The 25,123-nt window shown below is 46.4% G+C and overlaps 1 protein-coding gene across 13 annotated transcripts in view; it reads left to right on the top strand.

Moving 5' to 3' along the window:
• Window positions 1–24,582, top strand: part of SYBU (syntabulin) — a 69,415-nt gene extending 44,833 nt beyond the window's left edge. For all 13 annotated transcript variants that reach the window (XM_028533895.1, XM_028533897.2, XM_036031361.1 and 10 more), the window contains 4 exons: window positions 12,771–12,873; window positions 19,357–19,560; window positions 21,160–21,309; window positions 22,770–24,582. In XM_028533895.1, coding sequence (XP_028389696.1) covers window positions 12,771–12,873; window positions 19,357–19,560; window positions 21,160–21,309; window positions 22,770–23,874 — 1,562 coding nt within the window. In that variant the 3' untranslated portion in view covers window positions 23,875–24,582. The remainder of the gene's footprint in view (window positions 1–12,770; window positions 12,874–19,356; window positions 19,561–21,159; window positions 21,310–22,769) is intronic.
• The last annotated feature ends 541 nt before the right edge of the window (window positions 24,583–25,123 follow it).

Below are 25,123 nucleotides of genomic sequence, written 5' to 3'. Positions count from 1 at the left end.
CTGCTCCCTTCTGCCCCTCCAGCACTTGGTCGTATTCTGCCTGCTACTCAAAGCCCATCTCGGGTGGCGTCAGCCCATGCCACATTCCCTGCCGTCTTCCCGTCACCCTCACTGAGAGTATTTCTCCCTGTTCTGTGTTCCCTGCCGCATATCCTGGTTGTCTGTCTTTGCAGCTCATCTCCTTAAAGGAGCCTTGAACACCAGAACTGTACTTCTCCATGACCACACCCCCTACTCCGACCCGTGCCTTAGCGTATGCAAGGTTCAACACATCTTGGAAATGGGCTCAGTTGAGTGCCATGACTATCATCGTGGCTTCTAATTCTTAGATCTTTGCGAATTCTGATTGAGGTGCCAAGCAGAGTGGGCAAAGAAGGAAGCAGACCCTGGAGTCAGACAAGCCAGCTCTGCTGGCTACCGGTTCTGTGATTCGGCACACATCCCATCTCCACCCAGGACCTCGGCTTCCTCGCTTACGCCCTGTATGCCTTAGAGAGGAAGGACTAAAGGAAAGAGCCGATGGAGAATTCCTGACAGACTGGGTTTTTAGTCCACAGCGGCTGGTAACCTTAGTACCCGACTCCGTCATCGGTCATATTAGTGGAGTCTTCAAGGCTGGTGTAACATGCGGGCTGCCATCAACACGGTGCCTCCCACGTTTTCGTTCGTGTCATTAATAAAGCATGTTAAGTGGGATGAGGACAAGGATGGGGCCAGGTGACACGTTACTAGAGATTTCCCTCGAGGTTGACAGGCAATCCATTAAATCCATTAGCCAGCATCCGTTGGGGACTGACCTGTGCTGTCATCGAGTGCAGCAGTGCTGTCACCGAGGGCACAGGCCAGCCCTGCCCACGTGACTCTTCATGAGTGTTTTGACAGAGTGCCCACTGAATTCCACACGCGCTGTGCATGTGGCAGCCACAAGCCTAACTGCGTCAGAAAGGGACGTGACTTGTTTTTCTTATCTGGCCATCAGTGAACTCTTGCCATGCTTCCTTGCCATGCTAAGGGGCCTCTTCTACAATTTCATGGGCAGGAACACTCAAGTTAGCACTTTGTGATCTTCAGAATTTATTGTTTTCTCTTCCTTGAGAGCCTGTACATTTTTGTCAACCTCCAACCTGCTACCTCCTCCCTTCCAGATTTCTCAGAAATTGGTGGTGCGCTTTCCACAAGCATCTCTGTCATTTCTCTGAGTGCCCTTCCTTTCCTCATCCGGTAAATACCCTCCCGAGTCGACAGTGTGCCAGGCACTGTGCTTGGCTTTGGGAATACAGAGATCAATGAGACAGAGGTCTTTCCAGGTTTTCGCATGTTCAGTTTTAGTCTGAAAATGAATTGTAAGAAACTTGGGCATATGGGATGGAGGCGGGAGTGGAGGGAATATTTATCCTGATTGTCAACAGCAGCAATCTGTCAACCCAACCAAAAGGGAGAGACAGTGGAAGGCAAGTCCGTAGAGAGCCTTTCTGGGAACCATTGCTGAATGCCAAGAGTGGAGGAGCCTTTCATGCTTTGAAATATTTTAAGGTGACAGCACCTACTGTGTGTGCGCTAAATGCTGCATTGGACACGAGATACGATGGCCCTGAAGGAGCTGACAGTGCGCTGGGACATTGCAGTGCAATGTAATAAATGCTTGTTCAGCTGTGGGTGAGCAAGAGCGAGTAGGAGGGACACCTGGTTCCCCTCCGGAAGGAATTAAAGGCGGAGGCTAACCTGTGACCTGAAGGACAGGTAGCAGCTAAGCTAGCCTGGCCCAGAGGGACAGGTCAATAATCCAGGTAGAGGGAATAGCGGGTGTGAAAACTGGGCGTCTAGAGAGCAATGCGCCACCTTTGAGAAGCAATGATCGTTCTGTGGGCTGGGGCGCCGGGGAGCTGGCAGAAGAGATTGTAAAGGGCTTGTAAACAATGCTGTGGAGTTTGGGCTTTATCTTAAGGACACGGGCTGCTGTTAAAGGGTGTCCACAGGCAGATCGCCTAATGTCTCTGGAGCAGGGTGGAAGATGGAGTGCTCAGAGCCACACCGGCAGCTGGGACGGAGGGAGTGGCCATGTCATAACTCGGGGTGGTGGGGGAAGGGGTGACTATGGCCTGGGGGGCGGGGGAGTGTTCACCGTGGGAAGGAGCAGCCAGATCACCGAGTTCTTAAACAGACAGACTTGAGATGGTGGCTGTGATTTATAGTTAAATATTGAAACCCAGAACTATTTGCTATACTGGTTCTCAAACTTCAGTGTGCATGAAAGATCCCCTGAGCAATTTGTAAAAAATGTGGCTCATGGGAATGACTAGAGGAAATTTCAGGCAGCAGATCTGGGGCAGGAGCCAGGAATCTGTATTTCAGCAAACAGTTCGGGTGACACTGTTGTCTGGCCCTCAGACAACACTATGAAAAGCCCTTTCTGCTAGGTGTTTTAAAATAGCAATACTTCTAGGTGTATTCACAATATGTTAACTTTTCACTTAGAGTGGAGATTCAGTCTTATTATCTCTGCTGAAGAGAGGTGAATGGCTCAGCCTCAGGGGTCCACAGGGAAAAAAAAGGGTGTCTCCTTGTTCATGTGGTCCGTGTTCCCTTATTACTTGCTTTCTGGTAAGCGATGCTCAGTAGAGCAAAGTGGTGATAATCTTGTTAAGACCCCTGCTGCAGACTGTAAATGAATTTTCGAGGGTTTCAGTGACAGCTCTGCCAAAGCATACACTTATGGGGAAACCAAAAAATTCCCAATTGTTGGCAGTTCCATGCAGGTGTGTGTTATTAACGTTTAAGGCATATTCAGATGCATTCATTGGTGTGATAGTTCCGAAGCCCAAATGCCGGCCACTCAAATCCCAGCTACACTATTCACAAGCTGTGTAACCTTGAGCAAGGGGACCTGTTCTTGCCTGCTCTCATCTCTAAAATGGGAATAAAATTGCACCTCTCTCCTACGTTTGATGTGAGGATTCAGTGAGAATGCATGTAAAACACGTTGAAAATGTATGAATATAATAGGCCATTCTGACCAGTACAGAGAGAAGCCAGATGTCCTGTAGTGAAATTTATCACTTCAATTAGAGTTTAGTCATGTAATAAACCCTTCTTAAGTCACAGCTTCTTAAAAAAAGCTCACACATTTAGGAGACATTGTGTGGTGCTTACATGCAAGCAACCTTAGAGAAACTTAGTGTTTACCAACACATACCAAACACACGGGAAAGTAGGCCAGTAATGATGGTGCATTCTTATTGCAGACTTAACACCAGTCCCCACCATGTCATTTAATCCTTTCAGTGCCTGATCCCATGCGACAGGCACTCTTTTCAGAGTGAGGAAACTGAGGCTGAGAAGTGAAGCGGCTGCCTGAGTCACACTGTCATTAAAGGAAAAATCTGATATTTGAACTTGGAACGCTCCAATGCAAGAACTTGCTTTGTAACCACAGCTGTCAAATGTAGATTTGCCAGTTAGTGGCGGCATGGTTAGTGACCCCCAGTGTTGTGCCAAGGAAATGAAGAAATGGACTGATTTTGAATGTGGAATGTGTAACAGTGATTCCCCCAATGTGTGTGATGGTGGGCAGCTATATTTTAAGTCTCAGTCAAGCCTGCAGCTCCGTTTCTCAGAGGCAGCCGTTCCAGAAGCTGCTAGTCAAGGGGTCTCAGTCAGAGGGGTCTCAGAGCAGAGGTTCTCCAACCTTAGACACCTGAAGGTTCATTAAAACCCAGATGCCTGAGTTGCAGCCCGGCCTCTGAGTCGCTGACTCGGTAGGTCCGGGTGGGGTCTTAGAACCTGAGGCGTTCCCAGGTGAGACCGCTGCTGCCCCTTTGGGGCCAGGGTCGCTGCCTTAGAGGCATGAGAAGATGCCTGGTGAGTTCAGGAGCAGCGGATGGGTTATAATCTACCCTGTAATTGCCTGACCTGCTCCACAGACCTACTTATTTAAGTTCACAGGATGTTCTGAAGCAATAGACGTCACATCTGACGCCTAGATGCTTAGATGCAAATCCAAAGACAGAAATAATGACTTCAGCTTCCCCGTTTCTGAAGCAGGTCAGTTTCCCTCTCATCCAGAGACCTGTGTACAGTTGCGTCCCCTTCTCTGAAACAGTGGGGCCTGTTTTAAAACTCAGGCATTTCCCTTACTTGTGACTGAGGTGAGAGTTTGGCCTTAGAACCAGGTACCAGGTACTTAACCAAGTTCTGGGCTGCGTTAAGCCCTGGCACATACTCACAGGGATGCAGCCAGCTGTCCCCTGTCCTCCCCACCCTAGGACAGGGTTTTGTTTTGTTTTTTACCCCCTTAGCGTAATTTGGTAACTCTGGGTCAGCATGATTTGGTAACTCTGGGTCAGCTGGTCTCATTGCCAAGGCTAAGGGGGAAAGGCCATGGCGTGACTCAAGCCAAATCCGAAGGGCATCTGGTAATTCCTGAGCTTTTAGGACTACTCAGGGTCAGAACAGCCCTAGGACCAAAGGTCACCGTAGGCATGTTGAATCCTAATATTGAGATAGGTGAATGCAGAGACACTGGTTTTGCCTTTAACGCCGATCGTCCATCACACTGAGAGGGAAAGGGCTGTAAGGACCCACAGAGCCCTTCTTTTTGCCCACAGAACACATTGCGTAAAAGTAGGCTTACTCTTGTAATTCCGTTCTTAAGGAGACTTGTGGCCCTGGAATAGATGTTTATCAGAATGGAAAATCTAGCCAGATGAGTAAGTGAAGTAAACCTGATTCATTTTCTCACCCTCAGGAGGATGAAGAAATAAATTGTGGTACAGGTCATTCAAATGGAATATTATATAGCAGTCAAGTGAGTGCACTGCAGTTATACAGAGAATTTTCCCAATATCATTTTCAGAGAAAATTGCCCCCCAAGAGTTTAAGCATATCACAATGACCTGCTATTTTTTAAAAAGTAGAAAGCAAATCTACCTCCTGCGAGTACACACAGATGAGATCATTCTTTGTAAAACTGAAGGCAAGCAACTGGTGAGCAGGATGAGGGAGACAGTCATAAGTTCGTGTCAGCGTTCCAGTTTTTGCGGTGGCTGGGGAAAGGATGTCAGATGCGAGGAGTGAAGCGTGGCCGAGTGCTGACAAGGTCCAGCGATGGGACTCTGCAGGCAGACTGTTAAGTGGAGCGAAGGTCAAGGTCAGCGCTGCTGAGGAAGTCATGGGAGCCAGCAGCTGTGGATCCCCTTGAGTGTCGACTGTGGACTATGACACCTGGGGCTGCTGCCAAGGGTGGGGGGAAGCCTGTGTGTGGACAGCAGATACGTCTGCTGTGCCCTGGAGGCTGTCACCCATGATGACAGGGATGAGGAGAGGCAGTCAAGGCTGTTAGGCTTAGAGTCCATGTAAAGAGCTGCACTCAAGGACAGAAGTGAGAGTTTAAAAAAACGTGCTAGAGCCCTCACTGCATGTCTCTGCAGTGAGTTGTAAATTATGTCATCTTTTTCCTCATGAGTGGGTGTTTTGTTCCATTCGTGGCCCCAAACTGCTTGTAGACAGCACCATGTCACTGAGAAAAATGGAAAATGAGGTGACTTCCCAAGAGAGCCATCCCTTCCTTCTCCCTTATGATCTCTACTTTAAGTCGCAGACAGGCCCTAGCCCTGCCCTGACTTCTAGGTGTTGGTGGCATCTCAGTCTCTATTTCCCTCTCCCACCCCCATCACCTCCTTCCTGCTATTCACACCCGCACAGTGACACCCCTGCTTTGAACCCACCACCGCACCCCAACTGCTGCCTTTCCCTGATTTAAGTTTTCTTGCCAGACAAAACGAGGGCAGGCACCTCATTATGGTAAACACTAGATAAACACTTCTCTTTAAATAGAAGCAGTAGGCTCTCCAGCTCGCTTTTTAAAGGGGCAGAAATTCAGTTTAGTACAGGATATTCGACAAGAAATTAAGGGGAAGAACATGTGAGAGTCTGAAAAATTCTTCAGGGTGTTTTCATTTTTGTTATTACCAGGGCCCTAAAATAATCGATGTGCATGAGGTTCATGGACACTGTGGATGGAGCCTTTCCCAGACTTGCTCAGTGAAGGGCAGCAGGGGACAGGGCTGCTTTCCAGCTAACCTGCCGAAGGGGCTGTGCCCAATGCTGACTCAATGTGGGAGGTGATGCAAATTCCTTTGGTGCCATTCAGCACGTCAGCCATGGACACATCGACCACACCAAAGGCAGCAAGTTAGGGATGATGGGATAACCCAGATGGAGAGCAGGCTGGATCATGAGGGGTTTCTTTTTACCAAATGGTGGTCAAGACCCCTAACTCTAAACTGGGGGTTTCTCCTCTTTCAAACAGGATTGGGAGGACTTTTAAATCTTGGCTTAACTGCTAAGTCTCCTGTACACTTTACAAACCAACGTGTTTGCACACGAGTGTGGCTGGAACTGCCCAGTTTTGAACAACCTGTGCCTTCTCTGTGTCCCATTTCCCTTCCAATCCTCTGAAAGAGCATTTGGCCCAGGTAGACATTCCTGCCAAGCTGTGAGAGCACAGGTCACTCTATACTGAAGCTCTTTGCTCCTGCGTGTTTTGCCTGTAAATTAATTCTTTTTTGTTGTTGTTGCCTATGTGCCTTAGCTTGTGCTCACTCACCTTCCACTTCCCACTGAGGAAAGCCCTTGTATTTGACTGGCCCTGGAGAGAGGTACCAGGTATTCTTATCTTTGGAGCGCTCTTCCTCACCATTATTAAAGATTATTAAAAATTCAGATTCCTGAGTTCCCCCCAGACCTTCTGAACTGGAACTTCTGTGAGTGTTGCCAGAAAATCTGCACTGTTATTCAACTTCCCAGGTGATCCTATGCACGGTAAGGTTTAAGACTCATTGCATTGTTAATATTAATTATAAGATTAATGTTCATGAGCATGTCAAGCACGTGGCAGATGCTCAATAAATTCTTGTTGAATAAACAATAAATTAACCTTTAAAAACATACACATATGCATGTGTATGGACATGTGTAATACATACATTAGGAAACTAAGGCTTGGGGAGGTTAAAAACACTTGGCCAATAGCACATTAAGTAATAAGAGGTAGAGCCGGGATTTCACAACGCCTTCTTTAGGTTGACTTTGTGGGTGTGTGAGTTTTCAGGTTGGCGCCTCCTTCTGGTGATGCTGGGTAATGCATGGCAGGGGCACTGGAGAATGTTAGAGGCATCTGATGGGCCTCTGGTTGAAATGATTGATCTCTAGCGTTCTCCTCTTGGCTATCTCTGGCAAATGGACAGGGCCACATATTTATAACTAATGAAGACAGCAGGCCCTGGGAGGTTGGGTGATCATTCACAAAGCCAAACAGCACCCATTCTCCTGCTTCGTGCTCTACTAAGATTGGCCAGTGCACTGTCCAGATTTCCCCTGGGGGTGGAGCAGAGGAATACTGGGTCCCTGTGGGAAATTCATAAACTTTTGCCCTGATCAGAAATTTCCACTTCCTCCTCCTTTCTTGCAATCCCTTTACAACCCCTTTATCACTTCATTCATCTGTTTTCTTTGTCGGCAGGTGGCTTGCCTGTGTCTCTGCCAGGACAGGTGGCTGAGACAGTTCAAGATAAAGGAGTGAACTGGGTGGAGCTGTCTCTGACCCTGCTGGCCCTCTGGCGCCTCCTCTCCCACGCTCCCTCCCTCCCTCCCTTTCTCAGACCTTCAGAGCTACTTGGCTTCGGGGCTGGCCCCTGCCAGGACAGCACTGCTGTAAATCTGTGTGCTCTCTGAAGGCACGGTTCTCACCCAGGGGCAACTCCAGATGTTATTTTTTAAGATTTTATTTATTTAATTTTAGAGAGAGGGCTAAGGAGGAAGGAAGTTATGTTTACGGCAGCTCCATTCCTTGCACGTGAATCAGAATGAAGACAAACCTTTTCAGAAATTATGATATACATGGAAGTGATATTCACAATTTCCAGGAAGACTTCTTTTGAAATATAAGAATAGCACTCTCTATTTTTTAATCAGTTGGTTGGCGTTTTGATCAAATATTCCCTTTCTGAGATAAACCACCTGAGCAGGTTCAAGGAATAGTGTACAAAATCTGAAACAAAAGTCCTGTTTTGTCTGTGAAGCATTTTTTTTGGATTCCTTGGCTGCTCCCCCCACCCAAGCTTTGCAGCTAAGAGTCAGCTCTGAATCCGCTTTATAGAGTGGCTTCTTTTACAGTGTCTTGTATAATTACATCTGTCCACTGCCCCAGCTGCTCCCTAATAGCTCTGCTTGGCTTCAGTGAAAATGGCTCATCTCTGCTCCCTAGAGACCTTTAAATAAAAGATCTGTGCATCTGCAGGTGGGAACAGGGCATGAGAGGATGAAGGGATAAGGGACTTGGTTTGGGTTTTTTTTTCTTTCTTAATTTGTGGCCTCTGTTTGAGGTGGGGCTATCGGCGGCCAACCTGAATTAATTTGATAGCTCTGTGGTGACACGCTAAGGATAAGGGAGGGTTTGGGGTTGCATCAATCTCTGGTTAGAATGGCTTAATTCAGCTTTGTAGATGTCAGGATCGGTCTGTCCTCAGAGGTCCTTGGTGAACTGATGTATGAGGACTCCACTGTATCCTGAAAGCAAGCAAAATTAATAATGTCCTGAGAGACCACATCACAGCCAGTGTTTTTTTTAAAAAAATAAGCCATCGGTTTTTGCACATATTCTTTTTGTCTTCAGTTTTCCTTCTCTAATTCCTGGACTTTCCATCATATGCAGAGAATGCTTAGTATCAGCATTATGAATAAAGGAACTCCTCTCAGTAGAATCCAGCAAGACTACCAGATGAAACAGCACCAGAATTTCTGGAGGCCAGTGAACGTAGCTTTTGGTTGGAAATGCCTTCAGCTGCAGGATGCTCAGGCATCAGTCCTGGCACCACACAGTATCTTAAAGGTCAAGTTCATCCTGCCTGCTCAGTCCTGGAACCCTGCTCCACCAACCACAGCAGCTGATCAAAGACAGTACTAACAAGGAACAAAGACAGTATTGATGAGGATGCGTTGGATATGCATATTTTAAATTCCCTTCGTCTTTTCAGGCGTGACTCTTTGACATTCAAGTATTGTCAAGTCCCTTGTGATATCAGAGACGCCCAGTTGGGTGTCTACACATAGACAAATGGGGCAACTGCTAAATATGGCAAGCGTTTACTATTTAATAATACTGAAATATGAAAAGTGTTTAAATTGAGCCTATCCTTTGTCTTCAAAATTCTACTTTTAGGAATTTGTTCTAAAGAAATAACCAGACAAGGGTGTAAATTTGTATGCCCAAGGTACCCATTGAGTACTTAGCCTGTGTTTAAGAACATCGGCCCTGGGATCAGAAGGCCTGGGTCCCAGTCTTGGCTCCACTTCTTAGTAGCTGTGTCCCCTTATTGGTGTCACTCAGTTCTCTGCCTTACCTGTAAAAGGGACTGATAATTGTCCCTGCTTCATCGGGGCTGTTCTGGCATGAGAAACAAATGATTTAATATGTAGAGGATGCTTAGGATGGTTTCCGGCACGTAGTGTTTGTTACTCATAGTAGGAAAACTGGAAATAGCCTACATAGTCATTGATTTAATGAAACAAAATGTGGTGTGCCCTAAAGATATTCACATATTGAAAGAAAAACAATTAGGTTACATGACAGTGTATTAAGTATGAAGTCTGAATAGTTGTATATCCAAAGGTTAACTATAGTTCATTTTTTTTTTGGTGATGACATTAGTAAGCTACATTTTTCCTTCTGGACCATTGCTATTTTCTAAATTATCTATAAAGGAGATATATAGTATAATAAAGGTTGTCTTTTTAACCCCATGACAATTAAGGAACTGCGGCACAGAGAGGTGAAGTAATATGGCTAATGTGTTCTATCTAATGAGCAGTAGAGGTGGGATTTGAACCCGGCTGTCCAACTCAGAGCCTGTATTCTTAGGTTAGGTGCAGCGTTTGTGTGATCTTCGTAACCCCAAAGACCTCTGAACCGCAGTGCTCACAGCACTAACCTTGCAGCATTCACTGCTTAAAGGAACCGAATAAAGAGCGCCTCTCCTTCCTTGTGTCTTTGTTGTCAACTAATAGATGAATGGGGGTTCCTCAGGTCTCCAGCCTTCCTCTTAGTTAACTTGCTTAGTAATCAGATGATGTAGTAAAACTGACTTTTCTGTGTATCCCTTAAATGGAGTGCATTGACTTTACATTGTGTTAACCAAACTGGAAACTGTTTATGTTTTTTTCAAATCATAAGCCGAAATAGTGGAGAAGTGGCCTATATATTTTTCACTGTCATATTATTCAAATAGTCCCGAATGCTTCTCCTGGGTGTCCTGAATGAGCCTTCTAATCTTTTTCAGATGCACAGAAGAAAAATTCAAAAAGTACAGGAACGCAGTGATCTTAGGCCCTGAAAAGACATGAGAGTCAATATACTTAGTTCTGGTAGCAATGAAGTGTAGAAAAGAGTTGTCCCTTCAGGTAGAGGCCATAATTACCACAGATCAAAGGCATTGTGCGGGAACAATGGATTCTCAGCAACTGTTCTTCTTTAAGAATTTCCATTTTTCTGCAAACGGTTAAATTATGACTGATGGCTATTGTGTATCTTTTAAGGAATGAAAATTGGGCATTTCGGAGTAATAATTTTATATTAGGAAATACCTTTTTAAAAATTTTTATTTATTTATTTGAGAGAAAGAAACATCGATTTGTTGTTCCACTTGCTTATGCATTCATTGGTGGATTCTTTATGTGCCTTGACTGGAGATTGAACCCACAACCTTGACTTATTGGAACAATGCTCTAACCAACTGAGCTACCCAGCCAGGGCAGAAATAATACCTTAAACCTGGTAACCACAGTCACAATATCTATTTTTGAAAAGCATCCAAGTTTATGATTTAATAACCAAGTTTATGATCTGATAATTTACTAGCAGACAGGCCTGGCTAAATGAGGCTATCAGGACTAGATACCATTACCAATCACGAATCCTTGAGATTATAAATACAGTTTAGCCAGTGCAGTTCTCAGAGGCAACTAATTGAGTCTGGGGAGCTTCTAGAGTTCATCATATCTTTAGACAAAGTCTCTGGAATCTGGAAGGCATAGCCATTCTGTCCTGATAAATTGCCACCCTAATCCTCCCAGAATTCTGCTGGGAGGTGAAATTCATTCCTGTCATATGTGCTCAGGGATCATTCGTCATCTCTTTCCCAGAAGAGGCTGAGCTTCCTGAGAGGTCGTGGAAGCCAGGGAGGGATTTCTCTCTCTCTGCCTTGCTGCTGTTTACCTTCCCCTTTAGCAAAACTAATGCAATCCGTCAGTGACAGGACCTGTTCCCCAGTGGGCCAGTCTGGCCACATCTTGCACTTGTGCTCACCTTGCGAGTTAGCGAGACGGTGGTATATCGTTTACTCTAGAGCCCTCCCATGGCCCTCTTTTCCCACTCTCTTCCTAAGGATGCAGCACGGTCCATAGAAATCCCACAGGGATTTTGTCCCGGGCAGGATTTGTCATCCACGAGCTCGGGTAAGTCAGCTTTGGTCTCAATTGTAGAACAGTGATATTAATGCCTGCCTTGCAAAGTTGTCAAAAATATGAAGAATAGAAAGCATTTCACACAGGACCTGGGCCCTACTAGCCACTCAATACATGGTTTTTATGATAATCATCGCTCACGGCTTGTTAGAAACTCAAGGGATTTAAATCACTCCTATTTTCCTCAACTCAGAAATGTGAGCTGGCAGTAGGTCCTAGAGCAGAGAGTTAGAAATTGCGTTGTAGGAGCCGAGAGGCGAGGCCAACGACACTGCACACCTCCATCTGTTTTCTGAAAGCATATGGAATTTCATCTTTTTATTTTTAATCCTCTTTCTTCTTCCCACTTGTTCTCTCCTGCCTCTCTCCCTCTTGCCTTCATTTCCCCAGGCAATCCATGGATTATTTTCATTATAATTTCACAACTACATACTGTTTCTTTGTTGGAAACGAGTTTATATGAACTCTTCTACCACACAGCATGTTTCTAATTACATGCCAAACGCTAGTCTGTACTCAAGGTTGTAATGTGATCTTTGTAAACTAAGGAATAGTCTCTCCACTGCACCTCTCCAAACCCTGAAATTTCAAACTTGACTATAATTCAGAGCTTCCATCCCTGTGAACTTTTTTCCTTCTGTTTGGAATTGTTCGTTGCTGCTTTTCGTTAAGGCTCTGTGCTTCATAGAAAACCCAGAGCTGCAGTCTAATGAGAGAAAGTCAGTAAGCAGATAGTGGCTTCCCAGGCAGTTACCTGGAGCCCAGACCTTCTTCCTGACTGCTTCTCATTGGGTGATTGTCTTCAGACCCAGGTGACACATGCAAGCCTGGCTATTTGACTACAGAAACCACAAGAGAAACTTACTTGAAAAAACTACTCTGCGACGGATAAGCATGCTTTTGTCATGCTCCAAGTTTGAGCCCGAGCGTTGATGTTGTTGAGGGAGCGTGCGGCTCACAGGGAGGGCTGTGCATTTCCCCCGCCACGTGGGTCATTGTTGGTATACCATCTGCTGGAAGACCCTCCTTCCTGTGCCTCTAAGCTGTGTTTAGGAAATGATGTCCATGCGTTTGTGCCTTCTCTTGCCTGCTTCGGGGAAAACAGATGAGAGACTAGGAGCCCTGGAATCTTGCCATTTGCTGAGTTAGAGTGCAAAGGCAGGGAGCCAGGGACCTCGGGGTGGGGCAGGGATCCGGCCAGTGTGTTCTCAGTTTCCTTCCCTTCACCTCCTGTCTCCCCTGTTGTTTTCTAGGTAGCGAAGCCGATTTCAGCTCCTCCAGCAGCACTGGCAGCATTTCTGCTCCCGAGGTTCACATGTCTGCTGCGGGAAGCAAGCGGTCCTCTTCCTCACGCAAGTAGGCGATGTCTCCTGCTCTCTAATTAGTCAAGTGCTTTACCCCTGCACTGGGTGCTTCTGTAGAGCCACCCACATTACTGCCCATTCGTATTTTATTATTATCCAGTGAGTGATTTTTGTTTGTTTTTTCGTGATTTGAAATCAGTATTCTTGACCAGCCCTCCTGAGGTCACATGGCATGGCCTGTGTTCTCTCTCATGCAGCTGCTGGCTCTGTGTCCACTCCACTTTTGCTTCCTCACTCACCTGTGTGCTCACCTGGGTATTAAGCTGGTCTCCCACTTCCCACCCTGCCTCCCTGTCTCTGTTGCCTTTTAGTTATGAAGACTCTGATTTCAGCCTTTCTTTCCGCTACCTGAGCTCCCTTTTTTTCTTTTTTTTAATCTTCATGAAAGAAGCATAAGTGACCCTCTGGGCACCCCAAGATTCCCTTGGGGAAGGGGTGAAGGAAGTGTCAAGCTCGGAGGCACGAGTGGCCACCACTGAAAGAGGCAACAGAGCAAAAGAGCTAAGTGTGTGGGCCATGGAGCCAGGCCACTTGGTTTGAAAGCCAGCTTCATCTACAGGCTGTGTAGCCCTGAGCAAGTTGCTTAACTTCTCTGTGCCGCAGTTATCTCATCTGTAAAATGATCAAAATGATGAACAGTAAAATGGCAATAACTACATATCTATCAACAATGGAATTAAAAAAACAAGCTAAGCAAAGAAGAACAGAGACAGAATCATGGTTACAGAGAGCGTTTTGATGGTTGCCAGGTTCTAGGGGGGTGCGGAGGAATGGGTGAAGAAGTGAGGGGATTAAGAAGTACAATTGGTGGTTGCAAAATAGCCATGGGGATGTAAATTACAGTATAGGAAATGGAGTAGCCAAAGAACTTACACTCATGACCCGTGGACATGAACAATGATGCGGGGATTGCCTGAGGGAGTGGGGGGTGCTGGGTGGAGGAGGGCAAAGGGGAAAAAAATTGAGACAACTATAATAGCATAATCAATAAAATATAATTTTAAAAATAAATAAGAATTATTTTAGTAATTGTCAAAAAATAGGGTTATAGTCCTACCCAGCTTGTAGGGTTTATTATTAGGATTAATTGGTTAATACAGGTAAAGTGTGAGGTCAGTGCTTGGAGCATCAGCCAGGGTCACCATGGATGCTATTTGGATTGTGGGAGAGAAGACAGGGAGGAATGGGAGCCTCTGTCCGAATTCGGTGGTTCAGGATTCTCTGCCACCATCAGCAGCTTATTCAACAAGTATCTGTTGAGTGTCGACTGAGACGGAAGCTGGAGAGATGGCAATAAACCAAATGCCATGGGAACTATACTTGTTCTAGCAGGGAAAGACAGTAAGCACATAAATGATACCATGATTTTTCAAACATGCAGGGAACAGCTATAAGAGAGTAACGGGGTGTATGGTGTGTTTTAGATAGGCTGGTTCCAGGACACCTCTGCCAGGGGTAAGCTCAGAGTGGAGGCCTGAACAAAGCAATATATGAGCCACAGGACACTTGGGGATGATTTGTCTCTAGACTGTGGGGGAGTCCCTTAACTCTCGTGGGCCACAGTGTCCACATTTGTATAAAAGAGGTTGGACTGTGTGATTTTTTAAGGTCCTTTCCTGGATAAAAACTGTTTCATTTCTAAAATCTGGTATTTCCAGGAGTCAGCAAGCATTTCTCATTCCCCCTGGGTACGCGGAAGCTTTGGCTGGTGTTTACAAAGGGACCTGAGACCCACAGTGTAGAGTTTATTAAAAACAAAGCTGAAGCCAGACAAATGTGCAGCAAAAGAGTGAAGCCCACAGTGAAAAAGCACAATTATTCTGTTCCCAAATACCATCTGTTTTGGAAATAAAGTGCATCTGGGATCAGAGGACAGGAATATAAACATTCTTTGTATAAATCAGATGTGGCTCGCTCCGAGAATAAACCACTTATCTAATCCATTCGAGAAAGTAACATATACCCATGGTACAAGGTATCAAAGAACAGAGAGGGAAAAAATGACATGAAGAAACAAGACAGTTTTATTAAGCATTTCAAAGGAATTTGTGTTTGTGATTAAATTTGAAGGTAATGTCGATAGTACTGAGTGACTTAGACAAAATATTCAAATCTAGAGTTCATGGCTTCCCTCAGTGATTGAAAATTGATGTGTTAAACATAGAATAGATAAATATAATTATGTGCAAATAAAATGTATGCTTAATAGATGGGAAATTGAAACAGGCAATGTTCTATCCATTATCCTCACTTTCTTTTTAATGTGACCTGGGCACAGAGCATCATGCGTAGATTTCTATGATGAAACAGCTCAGGCATTTCGTGTAACCTTTGTGTTCCAAAGGACCATGCGTCGAGGACAGCATCGAGGACATGCATGGAGGACAGCTCCTGTAGATGGGCCAGTGTTCGTGCCAAAGTCTGTAATAGCTTGTGGCCTTTTTAATGGGCTCCCTTCCTCCTGTAATACAGGAATTTCCTCTGTGGAGAGTCAGCTCCTGGGAGGAAGGGCAATGGGAACATTTGGTAAAGGGCGGTGGGAGAAATGAGGAACAGGTGGAGTTGGTGAGAATATTTTTAATAAGTGATTTAAAAAATAAAACATTAGAGATTTACAAACAATGTCTCCTTCTGGAAGGCCAACTGTGCTCATATTTCTGAGGAAGTCTCTTAAACTAGAACCTTGTCTAGTCAGAGGCAGACGGAAGTGAGAAGGAAAAAAAAAGCTTGAGATTTAGAGTCAAGAGCCCTGGACTTGAGTTCAGCACCCACTGTTTATTGGGGGGCATGACCCGCAGCCCGAAGCTCAGTTGCCTCTTCTGGAAAATAGGGCAATAACGGCATCTCGCTCAGGCTGCTGCTGCTGGTGCTAGTGATTATGGTGATGATGATTGTACTGGTTTGCTAGGGCTGCCCTAACACAATACCGCAGATGAGGTGGTTTAAACAACAGCAATTTACTTTCCCACAATTTTGGAGCCTATTAGTTTGAGATCAAGGTGTGATCACAGATTGGCTTCTTCTTAGGTCTCTCTCCTTAGCTTATAGAGGGCCGTCTTGTCTCATTTCTTGACCAATATTTTCCTCTGTCTGTGTCCAAATCTCCTCTTTCAAGAACACTAGTCAAGTTGGATTAGAGCCCACCCTAGCAGCCTCATTTTAATTCCATTACCTTTTTGAAAGCCCTGTTTTCAAATATGGTCACAATTCTTAGGTACTGGATGGTTAGGGCTTCAACCTACGAATTTGGGGAGCACGCAATTCAGCCCATAACAATGATTATGGCACTGATGATGGTGATGATGGTGGTGTTGTGAGAATGTTACCTGGAGTAAAGGACAATGGCTGGGGAACAGAAATTCACCTGGGCCCCTTCTGAAGTTTGCTCTTCGCGTCTTCCTTTCTCTCACTTTCCATTTATTGTCCACGTTTGTGGGAATGGGGTGGGGAGAGGTGGTCAGCAGAACTCTGCCTCCTCTCTGTGGACTTCATTCTCGTCCACCAAACCAGGGGATTCCAGGTGGGCTGAGGAGGGCAGCGCTGGGTTTGCCTGTTCACAGCTCTGACGAATGGGGAAGCCCTGCTTCTCCTTCGAAAATATTTTATCATCAACCATGATGACTTTCTGCCCGTATGTGTTAGCTTTGGAATGAAATTAAATGCAAGGAACGTAACAGATATTCTTAAGCATGTAGTTTCTTTTGTAAAAGCTGTTCCAAACAGTCTAATAATTCATTTCCTGAAATATATTTGAAGATTTGATTGAACTCTAGTAATGTTTCATAGCTTAATAGTTTTTGCTGTATCCTGTAAAGCACATGAGTTCTTACAAAATCCTCATCTAAGTTCATTTGTATCTTAGAACATATGTCCTGCTAGAGAAGTCAGTGGCAAATTCTTTAGGTAATAACCACATACAAAGCCAGTACTGAATATACCTGTTTACAAGCCCCAAACAGCACATCCCATTTGTGTAAATTAGGAGACATTTCTATAGAATTACAAGACCTGCATTTCATTTCCAGTTCATCTGTGTGTCCCTGGGCCAGTTTTTCTCTTTTTTACCCCTTGAGCCTCAGTTACTTAGCTGAATGAGTACTTCAGAATAACAAGAAAACGAGGCAATAATTGTACCAACTACAGAGCATGATGGTCAGAATTACAAGAAACAATGCTCATGAAGCATCGGGAATAGGGCTGGGGTCACAGAAGGTCCTCGGTGAAGGTTGACTCAGAATCGAATTCCCCAGGTGAAAATCAGGGGTAGTCCTTCGCTTTCTCTCTTGTGCCGGCTAATCCTCCAGGTCTCCCACAGCCGCATTAAGAAATAGGCCAGTTGGTGCCAGACTGAGCAGTGCAGCATGGAGAAGCGGATCCAAGCCAGAGTACACGTTCTTTTTGGCTCCCCCAAGGCCTCCCACCACTGGGCTGCTCAAGTCGGTTTGTCACAAAGCCATCAGCCCATCTGTTCTATATAAAGTGTCCCCTATTCATGAAGTGGAGGCAGAGTCCATTTGGATGATTTCAAAAGGAAAGAACTTTTTTAACTTTCCAAGGTGGTGATGTTTCATTTATGCGTGATTTACTGGGTTGACGGCTGGTTGAAATTGCATTTGATTTTAAATAAGTAATTGTGGTTTTGGGGCCAAGTATGCCCACACGTGCTCTCACATCCCCACTGACACACGTTTCTCATTGAGATGCATGTCTGCTGGATGCAGCTGTAATTAGAATGGCAAGGGCGGGATTGTCAGAAAGCAGGGCTGCTCCGTGAAAGGTATCTTGTTCCCTGTTGTTTTCTTGTAATGTCATCAAGAAATCTTCCTGACGCAGAACAGTTATCCTGTTTAAGTAATTTCAACATTCTCAAAATGTTTTCCCTGGAACTAGACGAACAGGGAGGTCCAAACAAGTTTATTCTATAATATAATACCCCACAGTTCAATTGCCCTTACCAGCTTAATCAAATGCACTCACACGCATTCAACTCTGTGAGGAAAACAGGATAAGTTATTATAGGTTCCCATCTATTAAGTGGCTTACTTGCCTAAATTCCTAAGAAGTGGCAGTGTCAGGACGTAAACCGAGTGTACTCAGTTGTCAGTCATTGAGGAGCACCTGGCACGTGCCAGGCAGCGGTGGGGATATAAAAGACGAGGCTCTGGTCCTGCCCTCGGCATGCGCTAGTCTAGCGGGAAAGACAAGCAAGTCTGCAGTTGTGATGCAGTGTGGTAAGTTTCACGATGGAGGTTTGCACGGAGTATTAGGGAGCGCCAAGCAGTGGTACCTACACCAGCCTGGGGAAGGAAGAGTCCAGAGAAGGCTGCTTGGATTAGGTTCCTATCAGTTTTGAAGTAGGAGGTATTCCGAGGCTTAGGGTAGAGAGTAGAAGGAGAGTGTCCTAGGCAGAGGAAATCATAAGTTTAAAAATATAAAGAAAGCCCTGGCTGGTGTGGCTCAGTGGATCGAATGATGACCTGTGAACCAAAGGGTCGCTGGTTTGATCCCCAGTCAGAGCACATGCCTGGGTTGCAGACCAGGTCCCTCTCTTTCTCCCTCCCTTCCCCTCTGTCTGAACATAAATAAAATAAATCTAATATATATATAAAGATGATGGGGAACGTGAATCAGCAGGAAACTAAGTCATCTGGAAGGCCAGAATGGAGGGAGGAGGGGAAGTGGCAGAGGGTGGGTAGGACAGGGCAGTGGGACCTTGTGAGCATGGCAAGGAGTTTTCCCTTTATTCTGGAGGCAGTGGGGAGTCAGTGGATGGCCTTGGGGAGGTCAGTGGTCTTCAAATTCCACTTTAGAAAGGCCACTCCAGCCACAGAGTCAGCCTCTTGCTAGAGGGGGCAAGACAAGAGACCAAGGAATGAAGAGGGAGCTGTTACAACATTTCAGCAGTTAAATGATAAAGGTTGTATTAAGTTATTAGGGAGGGGGAAAAAGGGGGTTAAAATTATGGACTCAGTGCATTTATGTGGACTATGTTTATCTATCCTATTTTCTCCTTCTTCTTTATGGGCAACCCCCTTTTCCCCCATCTTCCAAATGAACCTACCCAATTTTCTTACCCCAACCTGAACCAAATGCAACTATTTTAAAGCCGAAACAGGTGCACTGGAACAAAAACCACATCTTCAAAGCAGTCTCCAAAATGAACTTGAACCAAGTCAATATTTACATGGTTTGTGTTCCTACTGGGCAGCTGGGTTTAATCCAAAACAAGCTTTGTGGTCAGAAACCATTGAAAAGCGCAGCAGAGGAGAGACGACCTTGTGCTGACGGCACAAGGAGAGGAAGTACTGGGCAGGTGGGAAGGGAGGGAAGGGGCAGTTTGCACTAGCGATGACAGTGCCTATTTCCACACTATAAGTTGGATTCCTTTGGTGGTAAGTAGCTCTAAGGAGTAAAGCATTCTCACTGGGTGCCAGTAGCCCCGAGGGGTTTAACCTTGTCTCATGCTTTTCCCCAGTCGAGGTCCCCATGGGCGGAGTAATGGAACTTCATCACACAAGTCGGGCAACAGCCCGCCGTCCCCGAGGGAAAAAGACCTGCTGTCCATGCTGTGCAGGAGTCAGCTGAGCCCTGTGAACACCCATCCCAGCTACGCGCCTTCTTCCCCGAGCAGTAGCAACTCGGGCTCCTACAAAGGAAGTGACTGCAGCCCAGTCATGAGGTGAGTCTGTACTGATCGTCCTTCAGTTCATGGGTCCTAGTTTGTCCAATGTGGTAAGTTTTCTTAAAAAAAAAAAAAGTTGTGCAACTCTTGATTCGCTGCCTTATTCTGCAATAAGAGACTTGTCTTTCCACGCTCAGCTAATTGGTTAAGGGCTGCTACAGAAAGAACAGGAGCCACAATCATTTGTAAGCTTCAGCAGTCCAAGTAGTGACTGGACAGGGAGGAAAAATGGGATCATTCATGTGTCCGTTCAAACACCAGCCATGTGCGGAGTGCCACGTTGTGCCAGGTACTGTGTGCAGTGCTGGGAACGGAGCAGTGACCAACAGAGATGGTCTCTGTGCCTACCACCCAGAGGAGAAGAAGGACCTTATTCATCTAATGGCAAAAACACAATAAGATGCCCTGGCCAGGACGCTCAGTTGGTTAGAGTGTCGTCCCAACATGCCCAGGTTGTGGGTTTCACCCCCCAGTTAGGGAACATATAAGAGTCAACAACAAATGTGTGCATAAATAAGTGGAAAAACAAACCACTCTCTCTGCCTCTCCCTCTAAAATCAATCAATCAAATTTTTAAAAGTCCCATTCCCATTATTCTGCCAGTATGTGTGCATGTAAAAGGTGGCCAGGGGGTCCATCTGGGGTCTGGAGGGATCGGAGGAGGCCTCACTGAGAAAGGGGAATGGAAATGAGATTTGAAGGTCAAGTGAGGAGTGAGTCAGTCCTTGGGGGTGGGGTGGGGGTGGGGAGGCAGAAAGAAGGAACTGCACATCCAAATGGGCCCCCACAGGAGGACTGGGGGACGGGGAACTGGACTCAGCCCATCCTGGAAGGAGTGCAGGCGCAGGGGAGCAGGGCGAGCACAGTGGCCTGGGCTGGGTCCAGAGTCAGTGGAGAAGCTGCCAGCCGTCCTCCTGCAGTCCTCTTCCTCTGGGCGTCCTGTTCGTCAGTCAGCCCTCCCAGGAGGGAAGCCCGGCTCCTGGTCAGGCCCGAGAAGGGCCGGGCTGGATTCCAGCTGCGGTTGGTCAGCGGGGAGGGAGATTTTAGAACATGGGGCACCTCTCTCACAAAGCACGCTCCGGTGAGAGTGCTGCAGCCTCATTCCCGTCAGAAGAAGGAAGCTCTCCCCTGAATCAGCACAGTCACTCCAGGGACTCATTCCAGAACAGTTTGAATTCAACTCACAACAATCAGGATCTTAGGGGCACATTGTGTGGAAAGTGAGGTCACCTCGCTCCCTTCCCTCCCCTCCCTGCCCCACTCATTGTCCTTTCGTCCAGCAGCATGTTACTCTGAACCGACAGGCAGGCTGTGGGCAGTTGCACCCTATTCTATATGAGATCTTTAGGAAGCCACGGAGACTCCTCCCTGTTCCCCGTCCCCCTCCACAAACAGCACCCCAATTTTCCAAGTAATGAACAATCCTAGGACTGGCAGGTGTATTTCTGTCCCCTTTCACAGTGAGGTCACATGTGACTGAAGTTTAAGACCCCCAGCACACGACTGTGATTTCTTCTCAAACTATATCTGCGCCTTAACTTTTCGCACAAAAGGAAATGGGCAAAGAGTAACCTGTCGTGACTTGTGCTCTTTCAGGCGGTCCGGGAGGTATATGTCCTGCGGTGAAAACCATGGCGTCAAGCCCCCGAATCCCGAGCAGTATTTGACTCCTCTGCAGCAGAAAGAGGTGACGGTGAGACACCTGAAGACCAGGCTGAAGGAATCTGAGCGCCGGCTCCATGAGAGGTGAACCCACAGGCCTTGCACGTGGTGCTTTAGGACAGTTGTTTTTCCTGTAAGCTGAAACGTGAGACCACCCGCTAGAAAAATAGAAAAGAAGAAATGTGATTTTATTTCCTTTTTGTCCTATTTCATAAAGCAGTCTCTCAAAAGAGTTGGCTGTTGTCTCAGGAGTTGAGGGGAGCCCCCCCCCCGCCTGCTTTTTCTGGGTGTGTGCAGCTTTGACGTGAGGAGCTGGGTGTGTGCCTGACTATTTTTAAACGGCAGGAACACTGAGATGAACAAGCCACAGTTCCCGCAGAATGGGTCACACACAGCGAGCCCCTGTTACGCTCTGTGTATTTCTGTGAGAGAGGGGCTGGCTGTGTGGGCTGTGGTCCCTGCAAGCTATTTCTGTGCTGAAGGAAGAGGTTCGTTATTCTTGGCCAAGTGTCAAGGTCAAAACAAAACAAAACAAAGCAGCCCCATGCTTAAGAGATCTTATCTCGGAGAGAAAAGACCTTTGACATCTTGGAGCAGCCTGGATTCTCTGCTGGCTGGTTTTCCCTGGAACGTTTTAGGATGGCAGGGCAGAGCTCTGGCCAGGGTAGCCGTGAACCCAGCCTAAGGTTGCTGTGAGTCAGACCGTACTTTGTGGGAATCTTTGGTTTAGGTGAGAGGAAACCGTGGGAGGGTTCGAGCAGTCATGAGAAGGAGGTATGAAGGCAGTGAAACTGGAGAAAATGCAAGCCTGCACTTAAAGCAGCACATCTCTTCCTACATATAAGGATCCTGACTACCTGGTCTTCATAGCCACAGAGAATGTGAGGACATAGGAAGAAATTATATGTAAGGAAGAAATTTTCAGCTAAGATCTTGAAATAAAGTCCTGTGAAGGATCTAAGAAAATAGGATATATTCTCTTCAGTGTAGGATGGATCCAATATCCCCTTACCTAAGAGGAGATTGAATAATTCAAGTTCCACAAAGTCCTTGCAGTATGTAGCATTATATGATTTATTTTTTTAAAGTTATCATTGGAATATGGTCACAACAATTCTGCCTTCTTAGATACATGATGAAAAGTGAAATGGACTTTGCTCCCACAAAGTCTAGGGACATGAAAGGGCAAGCTATGGCAATAAAGCTAAGAGACTCTAGTGTGTTCTAATAATAAAATGTCAAATATTAAGTATTAGTGTATATAATGCTTATAAAGTATTTAATGCAATGTGTGACATGTAGTAAGCACTAAAAAAACAATAGTAGTGTTTTTTATTCGGATTCTACTATGATTACGTAAGCCATTTTCCAACTGTGGTGGGGGGCCGTTGGTGGCTAATACCTGTGAAAGAGAGAAATGTCAAGACTGATTAGCCTCTGGGTTTCAAGGGGAAGAGTGTGGGCTCTTGGCCGCGTGTCAGAATTGCTTGCCACCTGGCTCCAGGTTGACCTGTTTCTCAGCCGCGCTCCTCTTCTCACTCCAGGGAAACGGAAATTGTGGAGCTGAAGTCCCAGCTGGCCCGGATGAGGGAAGACTGGATTGAAGAAGAGTGCCACCGGGTGGAGGCCCAGCTGGCCCTCAAGGAAGCCAGGAAAGAGATCAAACAGCTCAAGCAGGTCATCGAAACCATGAGGAGCAACCTGGCCGATAAAGATAAAGGCATTCAGAAATACTTCGTGGACATAAACATTCAAAACAAGAAGCTGGAGTCCCTCCTGCAGAGCATGGAGATGGCGCACAGCGGCTCCCTGCGGGATGAGCTCTGTCTGGACCTCCCGTGTGATTCCCCAGAGAAGAGCTTCCCCCGAAACACCACTTTTGACAAGATGGCAGGGGGGCTGTCGCTGGAAGGGCAGGTCACAGAGGAAGGGGCTTACAGCGAGCTGCTGGTGGGTGAGAGCATGGCTGATGCCACAGATTCGCTGGATGAGCTGGTGACAGCCACGGCCACCGAGGCTGGCCACCTGGAGCTTCTCCATTCCCCCACGGGGGCGAAGGTCCTGGAGGGCCTCCCCCTGGTGGTGGGGCCGGAGGAGGGCATCCTGGCGGTGGAGCGGGCGGTGCAGACCGACGTGGTTCCCTACAGCCCTGCAGTCTCGGAGCTCGTTCAGTATGTGCTCCAGCTCCAGGACCCCTACCCCTCGAGGTCAGTGTCCCCCGACGAGTCCACCGCCGACTCCACAGGGAGCTTCCTGGAGTCCCTCTCTGCATTAGTGGTTGATTTAACCCCAAGGAATCCAAACTCGGCCATCCTTTTGTCTCCCGTGGAGACCCCATACACCACGGTGGATCCGCAAGCTCACGCAAACCGCCTCATGCGAGAGCTGGATTTCGCAGGCACCGCAGAGGAAAGGTTGGACAGCATCATCCCGCTGGCCCGGGGGACCGTGGGGCGGCAGTACTGGAGCCACAGTTTCCTGGTGGATCTCCTGGCTGTGGCTGCCCCCGTGGTCCCCACCGTGCTGTGGGCATTCAGTACTCAGAGAGGGGGGACAGATCCCGTCTATAACATCGGAGCCTTGCTCCGGGGCTGCTGCGTGGTGGCCCTGCATTCGCTGCGCCGCACCGCCTTTCAGATGAAAACCTAGATAGAAGTGGTTGTTCCCGTGTGCCAATCTGTCCCGTGTGATGTGGTGCCAGGTGGAGAAACAGCAGGTCGACCTAGGGCGGTCTCTGTTCTGTTGTGTTGCTCCTCGGTATTTGATTTGCACTATATTTAGTTGAAGCCTGTTCACTGTCGAGGACCTGAGGTATCTTCAAAGGCATGGAGACCTGATTCAAGTAAATGTCCCACCCGTGAGGTGTAGAAAGCATGCTCGTGACCCTGCCGTGTCGTCCGAGGTACCCGTTCTTTCCCTAGTGGTTCAGGAAGAGAAAATGCAAAGTTTGCACTTTCAAGACAGCTTCTGTAAGGCTGGCATGTTATCTCCTTGCTTTGCTTTGTGCCGTTTTCAAATGTGTGATAGTTCCAGCATTCCAATGGTCTTGTGCACAGCAGGGGACTGTAACCAAAAATAAACACGTATTTGTGTCATTGGGTTGAAGAAGTCTTAACTAGTCCTTTAGTGTCTTACTTGGGGTTGAGCAGATTTGAGTGTTTGCAGTTTTCTACTAAATGTAGCTCCAAAGTCTTAAAATGGCTTGTTTGTTCTTAAACCTGTTAATTGATGAAACCGTATGTAAGTTTACAATGTATTAACTTATTTTTTGCTTATTATATATAGTGTTTTCTTGGGAACTGTTTGTAACCACACACTTCAGCATGATGAAAATAAAGATTAGTGTTTCCAGTTAAATGGACGTCTTATCCTGCTATAAAATAATTACCTCTGCGGTTTCACTTTGATATATAACAAAGATTAAATGGGCAGCAGATCCTTCCACGGTTATTAGTAGGGGTCTGTAAAAATGAGGTTGCCTTAAGAAATGAGGAGAAGGGAAAATAACTATTTAACAGAGGTGAGGATGTGGTACTCTGAATTTTAAAAAAGCATTGTCTGTGAGTAAAAGTAGTGTTGGTTCTTTGTGTGCTTTTAAATTACCTGTACACTTGTTTCTCCATATATTTATTCCATAAGGATGTGTCAAGTATTTTCGGGAAAGTTGAGCTGATTTTTTTCTAAAAGCATGTTAAGGGTGCAGAGCGGGAGAATATTCTAGTACCACAAGCCCTCCTCCTCTTGGAATGATAGGGTGAGTGTGGGTGGCTGGAAAGGGGTGAGACAGTATTTTATCTATATTCATTTATTCCACACACCAGTCTTGTGAGGTGGGTACCATTCTATTTTACAGAGAGGGGGCTGAGCCTCGAAGAGGTGGATTGCTCAGGATGTCCTA

This window comes from Phyllostomus discolor, chromosome 7, assembly GCF_004126475.2.
Source record: "Phyllostomus discolor isolate MPI-MPIP mPhyDis1 chromosome 7, mPhyDis1.pri.v3, whole genome shotgun sequence".
In the NCBI taxonomy this organism is placed as follows: Eukaryota; Metazoa; Chordata; class Mammalia; order Chiroptera; family Phyllostomidae; genus Phyllostomus; species Phyllostomus discolor.
This window is presented reverse-complemented; position numbering and strand designations above follow the sequence as displayed.